Here is a 12,512-nt window from a genome sequence, read left to right as displayed (position 1 = left end):
AACATTTATGGAATGAAAATTCGTGTTATTGGTTGAGAATTTAGGTCATAAGAATTCAAAATCAATTGTTATATATATCCCAATTGAATAAATGTAGAGTAGTGTGTACTTAAACCTTGAAGAAAATTGGGGAAGATGTTGGTCCTGTCCTTTGTACTTAAACTAAGAAAGCAATTTAGAAAATTAAGTGTGGGTTAGTTGGATGAGTAAATTGGTTATTAATTGCTGTCAATTCTGGACCACAGCAGCAGCTTACTTACATGCTTTTAAATGCTTCACTTTTATTCATTCATTCATTCATTCTTGGAACTCAAACACCTCACTATTTAATGTGATGTAATACTTCAAGTTAAGATGTCCATAATGTCATGTTGATTTGTACATCGTTAATTTTAGGTTTATTAAAAAATTTAGATGGTTACAATTTATATTTAATAAATTTTGCTTTAAAAAAAAACTTTTAATAAATTTAGATTTAACGATGATCAAATTCTTAAAAAAAAAAAAAACAGTGATATCATTTAAAGTCCAAGTGAATATTACCGATTCTTAAAACTTGACATATTCATATCCAGCCTAATCTTTATTGGGCCTTATTAACCATAACTCAACATGGACTTAATTCAATCAACACTGGTATATTTAGGGCCCATCTGTTTCTGTGTCATATGATATGATATTACAACTATATATACTGCCCACACAAAGAGGCCCATTAGGCCTACTCTAAGCTCAACAAAAACTCACTACAGATACATACTAATAAATAAGGGGGAAAATTATACAGAAATTCATCTTTTAATAACTATTTACACCTATATGAAGTTATAATTTTGGATTATGTCAAACTAGTAAAATCAGTACATTTAATATAATTTAAAGATTAGAATTTATAAATTAGAAATCTATAATATATTTTCTAGGGTTTATGATTTATGAATTGAAGTCTAGAATTTTTAAACAATGATGTAAAATCATAATATATAGAGAATAATGACATATTAAAAATTAAGTTTGGTGATATGACTTAGTTGTAATTTTATATTTAATTATGATATATTTCACCAAATCTCCTAAAAACATTTTGGTGATTATCGTTCGATTAAAATTTCAAGTATTCATAAAATTTAAACTCGAAAACTAGTTTAAATTATATTTATTTATGGATTGAGTTTATACAATACATATTTGATGTTTCATCAGCCCAGTCCAAACCCAAACATCACTTCATATTGGTCTCAGAAACTACATATATATGATTTTTTTTTGAAAAGATATATGATTTTTATTAATTTGCCAATTCATTGAGTTTATTTGAAACTTTTAGTTTAATATATTATTATCCTTTATAATTATAGTTTAATTTTAATTAAATTTTTTAATGTAAATATATTAGTTGAATGTACGGTGAATTTAAAAATTAATTCCCTTAGTTTGACCTAATTCAACTTGAACCCAAGTAAAAACAATACGGACTAAACTGGACTCAAGACAAAATATTTACATATCAAGTCCGGTTAAATCCAACCCGAACCCAAGCCACAAGCGACTCTAGTTTAAATAACTAGAGGCAATTCTTGCACCTCAACTCAATATTGTTAGTAAATATTTGTTTTTTTTTTTTCTTATATCCTCTAAGAATTGGTTCTAACGCATAAAATAAAACATTTATCAACTAATTTCATCTAACTGCTATAATAGTAGAATTGGATTTTATCACATATTTGAATGATGACTATAATAATCAGCTTCCCATTTCTGCACTTTCCTAATTTTATTCAAATTTTTCCGATAAAATGCTTCTAATTCCTTCGGTTCATAAGCAGGAGGAATAGAGCAAGGCCCTGTAACTTTAGGACTCTTCACCAACGATTCTTCCATGAATTTCCTCTCCAATCCCTCCGCCGAGCACCCCATAATCTCCGAACATAACTCCATCGCCCCTTCCGGTATCTCCGGCTCAAATTTCAGCAACTTAGCATACTCATTTAATAGATGGAACATGTAATCATACACATTCTCCATCTTCAACTCCTCTTGCATAAAATTACTTGCTGCATTCCCAATTTCTTGTGCCTGTTTCAACATTCATTCAATTAGGAACAAAAATTAGAAATTAAGATTGAAATTTGATATGAAATTACCTGTTGGATGTGTTTATTTCCCCAATCTACAGCAAAATTAACTGATCTGCATTTATCAGTATCTTGTATAGGCCAATAATGGTGCAGAGGTTTTAAACTTCTGGTGAAGAAATCATGGTAATAGGGCTTTACAAGCAATGCCATGGAATTGCAGGCTAGAATGTACTTTTCACTCACTGACCATGCATACCCTTCTATGTAGATTTTGTACCTGTATGTGCATTGTCTTGCCAAGTTTGATTGCTTGAATCCTTGTTTGTTCTCGTTATTCCAATCCTACAAATTTCAACAAATTTTTATCATGAAAAAGGTATTCTCGGAACGGGATGTCGTTGCACCCCTAGCCGCCAAGAACCACCCTTGAAAGGGGTGGTTCCGCGCTGAGGGTGTAAATTGCACCCCTAGTATATGAAATAGGAGATGTTCTGCCCTTTTATGGGCAGGACATTTCTTTTGCTAGTTTCGGATCAAAATGGTGTCGTTTTGGTTTGTGTGGGTAAAGGAAAAGTAAGAATATTCGGGAATGAATGGACAATTTACCTGAATGAATAGACGAGCGTTCCAGTCTTGTTTGTCGGAGACGTTGCAAGCGAGAAGTTGATGTCTGGTATCAACGCCTACAAAAGGGTTTCCCTTCCAGTAGGCATAAGGTTCTCTATCGATCCAAGTGGTTATGTTGTTGCCTTCTTTTATATCTTTCAATAAATCATCCCATGGTTTTATGTTTATTTCAGCCCTGCAAAAATTGGAATGTTAGAAATTGAGTTATAATCGTCTTATATGATATATATTTTACCTGATATGAATGTAAAAAAGAAATGTATGAAAAAGGTGATATCAGCTAAATTGTTTCTAAAAATTGATCATGGCGTTAGATATTAACTGACAGTCTGTCAGAATAATAATAAAAAACTATTCTTCCACTTTATTTATGAGTCTGAAGTTTTAGTTCAATTGGTTTACATGATATCAAAATATTTTAGATCAAACGGTTAAGAGTTCAAATGCTAGCAAATTCATTTACTGATAAATTTAAACACTTGATGGAATGAGTCTTTTTTAGATCTTAGTTTAAGTTTTTAGTTCAGTCGGTAAAAACATTTTTTACAATTCAAAGAGTTTCGGTAAGGTTAATTCGAATTATAAAAACCTGACATGGGAATAGAATGGACTCTGAGAAGAGCCACTTCATCAAGCCCATGGCCCACTTAGCCTACAAAGCCTAGGTCAATTATACATATATGGGCCGTCTTTTCATGACTAGTTTGGTTTTTAAAGTTGATTAGTAGGATCAACTTAATCTTAGATATTAATTTAACTTTTTAATTTGGCGTTTGGGACCAAATTATCCTAAAATGGCACGTGTCAATTTATAATTGATAGTTATTTCGTACATGTTAATTTTTTTTTATGCAGATACGTGTTGTTTTAGAATCTATTTGTTTTACCTACTGTTTGCTGTTATAGTTTTAATGTTTGATGTTGGAAAAAACTAGTTTTCCAAAAAGCAAAAATTCTCTGGTTTTGGAAAATGCTATTTTTTAGGTGTAAAAGACAAATAGGAGGTCACTAACCAAACACCTACAACTCTCCATTTTAAAGTGAAAAGACAAACAAGAGAATGGAAATGAGCAACCAAACATTCTTAATCAAATTAAATGGTAAAAATCAAAATTAATTCTACTAATCTCACAAATAATTTCTTTATTTTTTTAGCAAACAAAAAGAAGTCTAAATCTACTTTTTTATTCTCTTTCTCTCTTTTATATGAGAAATAGTTTTAGTCTGTGTTTATTTACTCTATTTTTTTCATCCTGTTTGCATTTTTATATTAAAACTGAGAGTTTTAGGTATTTGGTTAGAAAACTGTTTATTTACCTTTTATACATGAAAAGCAATTGTTTTCCAACAACAAACAGAAAATAACAAATAACAAACTGTAACTTTAAATAACAAGCAATAGGTAACCTATTGTTTGTTATTTGCATTGTTTATATTTTCACTTTAAAATGGAGAGTTTTATTTGTTTGGTTAAGAACATTTTGTTTGCATTTTATAAGTGAAAAATAGTTTTAAAAAAAGTACGAAATCTCTACTTTTTGAAAAAGCAACTTTTGCAACAACAAACAATAAACCGTACAAACAACAAATAACAAAGTAAACTAAATGTATCCTAACAATTGATTAGGGGGTGTTTGGTTGCTGCTTTTCGACCTCCTGTTTGTCTTTTCACTTTGAAAATTAGAGTTTTAGGTGTCTGTTAGACATTTCCTGTTTACCTTTTGTAGCTGAAAAATACATTTTTATAAAAACATTGAACCTCTATCTTTTGGAAAAGCAGTATTTTCAAACAGCAAACCGTAATAGAAAATAGAAAACAACACGTAAAACAAACCACCTTTAATCTCTTTACTCTGCTTTTTAGTCTAGAGATTTAGGGAGATAGGATGAATATGGAGTAGGACCATTGTTAAAGTTGTCGACATATTATATATTGGACTCATTGAGACCTCTCACATGTCATCATAATACAACCCTATTCCAAATAATGTCATCATTTTGGAATTTTAACGGCACACGTTTAATCAAATTTAGGGTCGGTTTCCCACTCAATTTATTTTCACAAAATCAATCTATGATTTCAATCAATAAAGCTATTGGCTAATTTGTGTATAAAAATGTGACCTTTAAACATTTTCTTTGCTTTAGGATATATCCACCATGTATTGCAACATTAGTTATTATAAAAGTCAAATATATTCTACATATAGTCAGTTTTTTTTTACACATTACTATTTAGAATAGGAAAACAATAAAATGTTTTCAAATAATGGAAAATAATAAATTATATTATAAATTCAGTGCACCATGCACCAATAATTTAATAGGGTCTATAAATAGAGCCTATAATTTTTATTTTAAAGTCTAATTTTATATAAATAATTAAAATATATATGACTAATTAATTGGGGTAAATTACATACGTGGTGTACAACCTTTACCCATTTTCACACTTTGGTGTACAACCTTCAATTTTGCACACTAAATTGTACAACCTTTTGGTGACCTCCCACTAAAGTGTACATCAGGTAATTGTGACCGGTCAACTCGAAGTCAACGCGCCACATCACCATTTTGACTCATCCAAAAGTCAAAAAAATAACCCACTTAATATGAAATTATTTTTGTACCCTTTATTTTTTATATAATTACTAAAAAACACCATTTCTTCTTCCTCCATTTTTTTTGCAATTTCTCTCTCTAAAAAGCTTCCACTCTTTTTACCTTTTCTCTCTCCTATCTCTCTCTAAACGTACTTTGAAATTTACTCATCTCTCTTCATCTTCTTCACTCTTCAAATTTATTTCTTTCTCTCTCTTAAATTTCTCTCTCTAACCACAACACCATTTTTATCTCTTCAAAAAAATCTCAGGTTCATACATCAAAAGCATAATCAATTTCATACTCCAACTATAACATTACTAATCTAATTTCTAGCTGCGAAGATCGAGGAGGACACCGAAACAATCGGGATTTCGGTCAATGAAGAATCTGTTGTTTCTGTTGGAGTCATTGATGGATTGTTTGAAATCCCAATTATCATCGAAAAAACGCACCGAAGAAAGAGTTGCGACCGGCGTTGGAGAGGGTTGTTGAAGTAGTCTCGAAGATTCTGCCTCCGACGTTGAAGACTGACTCTATCTTTGGGGATTTTCATTGGAAGCCAAGAAAATGGAGAAAGTTGAATTGAAGATTTCAGAAGAAGAAGATTTAGAAAAATAAAGAAGATTGAAGTTTGAAAGAAAGAAAAAGAAATCCTAGAAAGTTGGAGGAAATTTTTCAATTATTGTCTTGTTGTATGTACGAGGAAGAGGAAGTGGCTGCAGAAAATGAGAAAAAGAAAGAGCTAAAAATGTAGAAGAAAGAAGGTTTTGGGGAAATAATTTAGAATTAAAATGGAAATTGGGGAATAAAATTTGAAAGAAGATATTGTTTTGTACAGAAGTATAGTATTTGGAAATGGAGAGAAATTTAAGAGAGAGAAAGAAATTTGGAGAGAGAGAGAAAGAAATCAATTTGAAGAGTGAAGAAGATGAAGATGAAGAGAGATGGATAAATTTCAAAGTCCCTCTAGAGAGAGATAGGACTTAGAGAGAGAAAAGGTAAAAAGAGTGGAAGCTTTAGAGAGAGAAATTACAAAATAAAAAAATGGAGGAAGAAGAAAATGTGTTTTTTTTTTTTAGTAATTATATAAAGAATAAAGGGTAACTCCGCCTGTGAGGGTCACTTGGTGGCCTTTACAGCCGGTCCCAAGCCCGGACAAAGGAGGAGGGTTGCGGTAGGTTTGTGGCGGCCAGCGTAAAACTTAGCCACATCTTATGACATGAACCATAATATAAATACCGTTGGGGCGTTCCCTACTCAGCGACGCGCTGCACTTCCTAGACCCGGGTGTAGTGATAAATGTGCAAGGGTTGCTAGGTCGTCGCCCCGAAGCGGCGCGCCACCCCTGGACCCGGGGGTGGTGTCAAATATGCAAGGGTTGCGGGTAAATAAGCTAGTCCACGGTAATGGTAGGGGTAGGGGTAAGGGTAGTAGGTTACGCTTTGGGACATGGAACATAGGTTCTTTGACAGGAAGATTAGCTGAAATTGTAGATGTTATGAAGAGGAGGAGAATAAATATATTATGCCTACAAGAAACCAAGTGGGTTGGAGCCAAGGCTAGAGAGATAGCTCCTTGGGGTTATAAGCTTTGGTACTCAGGAAAGGATAAGGGTAGAAATGGAGTAGGTATTCTTATTGATAGGGAGTATATTGATGAGGTAGTAGCGGTGTCTAGGAAGAGCGATAGAATTATGAGTGTTAAGCTAGTGATAGGGGATGAGGTTGTGAATGTCATTAGTGCATATGCGCCACAAATAGGATTAGATGTGTCTATAAGACAAGCTTTTTGGGATGACTTAGAGGAAGTGGTGCAACAGGTTCCTAGGGATGAAAAAATGGTACTAGGGGGTGATCTCAATGGACACGTGGGTTCTAGGCGAGATGGGTTTGAGAGTGTTCATGGAGGGTATGGCTTTGGAGATAAGAATGAAGCAGGAAATGATATTTTGGAATTCGCATCAGCCTATGACTTGAGTATCATGAACACATGGTTTATGAAGAGAACATCCCACTTAGTGACTTATCGGAGTGGCGGTAATGCGAGCCAAATTGACTTCTTCTTAGTAAGGAGTGCTTGGAGAAAGAGTTATATTGATTGTAAGGTGATCCCTGGTGAGAGTACGACAACCCAACATAGAGTAGTGGTGCTAGATTTTCGAAGTAGGAAATGTATAAGAAAACAAACACCTCAAGTAGAGACTAAGATTAAGTGGTGGAAACTGCAAGGGGAGAATCAACAAAAATTTGTGGATGAGATGACCAAAAAAGATATTTGGACTTGCAATATGGATTCAGATATAGATTCGATATGGAATAAGATGGAGCATAGTATAAGGGAAGTAGCGAAGGAAGTTCTAGGGGAATCTAAAGGTAGCATGCCACCGGGTAAGGACACATCTTGGTGGACAGAAGAAGTACGACAAGCAGTAAAGAGTAAGAGAGAATCCTATAAACTATTGGGGAAATGTAGGAGTGACGAGAACTACGAAAAATACAAAGAGGCTAAAAGGGAAGTAAAGAAGGTCATACGAGATGCTAGAGCAAAGGTGAATCGGGATCTGTATACAAGATTGGATACGAAAGAAGGGGAAAGAGACATATATAGAATTGCTCGGATGAGAGATAGGAAGACGCGAGATCTCGGAAAAGTTAAATGTGTGAAGGATGTGGACCAGAAAGTCCTAGTTGGAGATAAGGATATCAAGGAACGATGGAGGTCCTATTTTGATGACTTATTTAATGGAGATCGCCAACAAGATGTTGGAGATATAAGTATCCATCACGATATGATAAATCATGAATGCCTGCGGAGAATTCAAAAGGGTGAAGTCAAAATGACATTAAGTAAGATGAAGTTGAAGAAAGCAGTAGGACCTGATGGCATCCCTATTGAGATTTGGAGATGTTTGGGAGAAAGAGGAATCGAATGGTTGACGACGTTCTTCAACAAAATTTGGAGAAACAATAAGATGCCATCAGAATGGAGGAAAAGTACCTTAATCCCTTTGTATAAGAACAAAGGCGATGTCCAAGATTGTGCCAACTATCGGGGAATCAAATTAATGAGTCACACTATGAAACTTTGGGAGCGAGTGATTGAACAAAGGCTAAGGAGGACGGTGAAGATCTCGGAAAACCAGTTTGGCTTTATGCCGGGAAGATCAACTATGGAAGCCATCCATCTAATGAGACAATTAATGGAGCACTATCGAAATAAGAAGAAAGACTTGCATATGGTTTTCATTGACTTGGAGAAAGCATATGATAAGGTACCAAGGGAAGTACTTTGGTGGGCCTTGACAAGGAAAGGCATTTCGCGGAAATATATTGACATCATAAAGGACATGTATGAGGGAGTATGCACGAGTGTACGTACTAGTGTTGGGAAGACTGAAGAGTTTCCTATTACGATTGGAGTGCATCAAGGTTCCGCACTAAGCCCATTTCTTTTTGCCATCGTTATGGATGAACTAACAAGTTCACTTCAAGATGGTATACCATGGTGCATGCTGTTTGCAGATGATATTGTGTTGGTTGATGAGACGAAAGAAGGAGTGGAGATGAAGTTGGAACTATGGAGGCAAACTCTAGAATCTAGAGGCTTTAAGTTGAGTCGAAGTAAGACAGAATATTTGGAGTGTAAGTTTAGCGGCCGTAGGAGTAGGGAGGTAGGGACAATCACCCTAGATGGGAGAGTTGTTCAGGCCTCGGATTGCTTCCGGTATTTAGGATCTATTATCCAAACGGATGGAGAAGTAGATGGAGATGTTGCTCATAGGATTAAAGCTGGTTGGTCGAAGTGGAAGAGTGCTACGGGTTTCCTTTGTGATCCCGGCATGCCTAATAGATTGAAGGGAAAATTCTACCGGACGGCAATTAGACCAGCATTGTTATATGGTACGGAGTGTTGGGCAGTGAAACACTGCCACATCCATAAGATGTCGGTGGCGGAGATGCGTATGTTGAGATGGATGTGTGGTCACACGAGAAAGGACCGGGTGCGTAATGAAATAATTAGGACAAAAGTAGGGGTCACATCTATTGAGAATAAAATGAGAGAAAACCGACTAAGGTGGTTTGGCCATGTGAGACGTAGAGCGCTTGATGCGCCGGTTAGGAGAACCGAAGAGTGGCAAAGGGATGTAGTGGTGAGGGGTAGGGGAAGACCTAAGCAAACTTGGAGGAGGGTGATCGAGAGTGATATGAGTTTATTGGGAATTGAGGAAAATATGGTAGTGGATAGGACGGAGTGGAGGGAGCGAATCTGTGTCGCTGACACGACTTGATTTTCACGGTTTTATATGATGGTTCATGTTAGCCGACCCCGAATCATTTCGGGACTAAGGCTTTGTTGTTGTTGTATATAAAGAATAAAGGGTACAAAAATAATTTCATATTATATGGGTCATTTTTTGACTTTTAGAGGAGTCAAAATGGTGATGTGGCGCGTTGACTTCGGGTTGACCGGTCACAATTACCTGATGTACACTTTAGTGGGAGGTCACCAAAAGGTTGTACACTTTAGTGTGCAAAATTAAAGGTTGTACACCAAAGTGTGAAAATGGATAAAGGTTGTACACCACGTATGTAATTTACCCTAATTAATTGTGGTGAAGTTCTTAGCCTGTTAGTTGAGAGCTTACCTATGACTGTTGAGGTCATGGTTCGAATCATATTGGGGTGGGGTGGGTTAAGAGTTTTCCTTTGTTTTTAATGTAATATTTTTTGTTTAATGTAAGTGAATTGCGCACAACTTTTTTTTAAAAAAAAAGATATGAGTAATTAATTAATTATTGGTTAAGGTGTAAAAATAACCCTAACATTTTGGGTTAGAAACAATTTTATCCATAACGTCTAAAATGATGCAATTTTAACCTTAACCTTAGTTGCCAAGAGCAATTTTATCCACAACGTTGATAATTTAGATCAATTTCAGACAATATTATAAAATACAGATATTTTTATTCCTTATTCTACACCAATTGTATATTAATTCGTTTTTAAAAAAAGATTTTATATTTTTCATAATTTAATAATAGAATTTGATATTAAAATTTATAAATTCGGTGAATTTTTTGAATTTTTTGTCCAATTAGTACAAAAGATAGTATATTTTTTATTATTAATTTTTTTTTTCCAAATCCCAACATATGTTTGTGATTTATTACTGATAAAATGATGCACGTGTAAAATGTATATGACAAGATTCATGACTGAGAAGACAGTTTGATGAATTATTTCTCAAATTGACCAAATTTATCAACGTTAGATGTAAAATTGCTCTTGGTTTCCAACATTAGAAGTAAATTTGTCTAGTTTTATATATTAAGGATAAAATTGTTCTTGACCTAAAATATCAGAGGATATTTTTACACCTTAACCCGTTAATTATACATCATTAAATTTTATTAATTAAAGTGTAGTGTAATAGTATTAAATTATTGGTGTCGATACATGAATATAAAATATCTAAAAAACACACATGTTCTGTTGAAGGAAAGTGTTTCAAATTTAAATAAAAAAGACAAAAGAAAAAAGAAAAATCAAGAAGAAGAAAAAAAACAATAAAAAAGACAAAAGAAATTAAAAGAGAGAAATAACGTACCATCCCCAGAAGGACCAATCAGGAAAAACAATGTCCAGTGTCCGTCTATCACCGCAGTACCTAAACAAAGGCGGCGGTCCTACAACAACACCGTAATCTTTCGATTTAATCACCGGCCGATCATCACAATCAAACATCAGTTCCAAATCCGGCAACCGTCCTGGATATCTCCTCAGAACCTGCAAAATCCCCCAAATAGTAAACACATCTCGTGTTTGTATCGATTTTCTGAATTTCTCTACATACACTTTCCCCTTCACTATCACCAGACGAAAATGCGCCGTCTCCTTCGCCCTTTCCACCATATCCCTGCTTATTCCGGTGACCCTCCACGGCCTCAGATCTTCATAAATCCACCGGAAATAATTCGGACACACCGATGAGTTGCGATTTTCGGATTCGAATACAGTTCTTGGGTAGTTCGTTGGACATGTTTGATTTTGATTAATCTTGGTAGTGCAATTCAATTTGAATTCGGTTGTTTCAATTTGGGGGAAAATCAGTGTTTTCTCTGTGAGTCTTTTAATCGAACATCTAGAATGCAAAAACTTAAGGCAAGAGGAATTGAAAATTGCAGAGATGAAAGCAGCGGTGGAGAGAAATAAGAGGAAGAGGAGAGTTTTAATAGTTGCAGGTCTTTTCTTCAAGATCATCAATGGCGGATTCCAAGAAATTGGCATCGGAATTGAATTTGGATGATGAAAAAGTAGTGTTCTTGGGGTTGGAGACATCTGTGGAAATTGGGATTAAAAAGGTTGGAACTTTGAATCTGTTCTTCTATTACAAGGAAGTACAACTCACTTACTAAAATCAGCTGTTTTTGTTAAGGTTGGTAAGGATTGAAATTGGAATAATTAATTAATATATTTAATTAAGTAAGGTTTGAATATAATATAAGAGATTAAATTCTTATTAGAATGGGATTATGTAATTTAAGTGGTTGTGGAAGAATATGGATTGACTTGGGTAGAGGAAAGGTGGAAAACGTTAGCGTAAAGGTATTGGCATCATATTCATATACAAATAGGTTTGACTGCCATGCAAATGTACATGTGTACATTTAATACAAGAAAATACATATTATATTATATTTTTCTCATATTATTCGGATTTTTTGCTATTTTTTTTATTTTATTAAATACTGAATACATACTCTCAATTTCTTAAAAAAAAAAACGAATTCTTTACATTTTTTGGTAAGAAAAAGTTTAGATAAGGGTAGGTCTGCCCACTTCCAAGTCAGGGTAAACCACAGACCTCGATGAAGGTTTACATCTTCTAAACTTGTTTAAATTGAATATTATTGAATACATACTCTCATTATGGATAAACTGATTAATAGAGAAGGTATAAAGATATCGCTATCCAAACTGTGGAAGCCAATAAAGGTGTGTCCATTGTTGATTTGGTTAGCAGTAGATTTTTATTTCAATTCCATCACATCTTTGATCTCAATGCGGTACTGAATGGAGGTCTTTAGTCCTCTGACAACAAACTTCTAATGTTGGAAAGAATTGTAAGTTCTGACGACCTATACACGGTACAATTAAATGAATTTGCATTTTGGGTTCAGCTACATGATCTGCCGGGAGAAGC

The 12,512-nt window shown here is 34.3% G+C and overlaps 1 protein-coding gene across 2 annotated transcripts; it reads right to left on the bottom strand.

Annotated features, from left to right (window-relative positions):
* Positions 1 to 1,520: 1,520 nt before the first annotated feature.
* Positions 1,521 to 11,881, bottom strand: LOC136210768 (uncharacterized). Of its 2 annotated transcripts, XM_066002167.1 has the most exons (5): positions 11,163 to 11,285; positions 10,917 to 11,095; positions 2,685 to 2,880; positions 2,145 to 2,420; positions 1,521 to 2,076 (listed from the first exon to the last, which is right to left on the bottom strand). In XM_066002167.1, exons 2-5 carry the CDS (start codon positions 11,051 to 11,053, stop codon positions 1,717 to 1,719), a joined length of 969 nt encoding a protein of 322 aa, XP_065858239.1. In that variant the 5' UTR covers positions 11,054 to 11,095; positions 11,163 to 11,285; the 3' UTR covers positions 1,521 to 1,716. The 2 variants fall into 2 exon arrangements, with proteins under 2 accessions (XP_065858239.1, XP_065858238.1); XM_066002166.1 differs by having other exon boundaries at positions 10,917 to 11,881.
* Positions 11,882 to 12,512: the final 631 nt, after the last annotated feature.

This window comes from Euphorbia lathyris, chromosome 1, assembly GCF_963576675.1.
Source record: "Euphorbia lathyris chromosome 1, ddEupLath1.1, whole genome shotgun sequence".
Classification (NCBI taxonomy): Eukaryota; Viridiplantae; Streptophyta; class Magnoliopsida; order Malpighiales; family Euphorbiaceae; genus Euphorbia; species Euphorbia lathyris.
This window is presented reverse-complemented; position numbering and strand designations above follow the sequence as displayed.

Coding starts and splice junctions, on each gene's coding strand:
- LOC136210768 (XM_066002166.1), bottom strand. CDS start 11,647: ATGTCTCCAACCCCAAGAACACTACTTTTTCATCATCCAAATTCAATT. Junction 2,881..10,916: donor GATTGGTCCTTCTGGGGATG/GTACGTTATTTC, acceptor CAATTTTTGCAG/GGCTGAAATAAACATAAAAC. Junction 2,077..2,144: donor GAAATAAACACATCCAACAG/GTAATTTCATAT, acceptor ATGTTGAAACAG/GCACAAGAAATTGGGAATGC.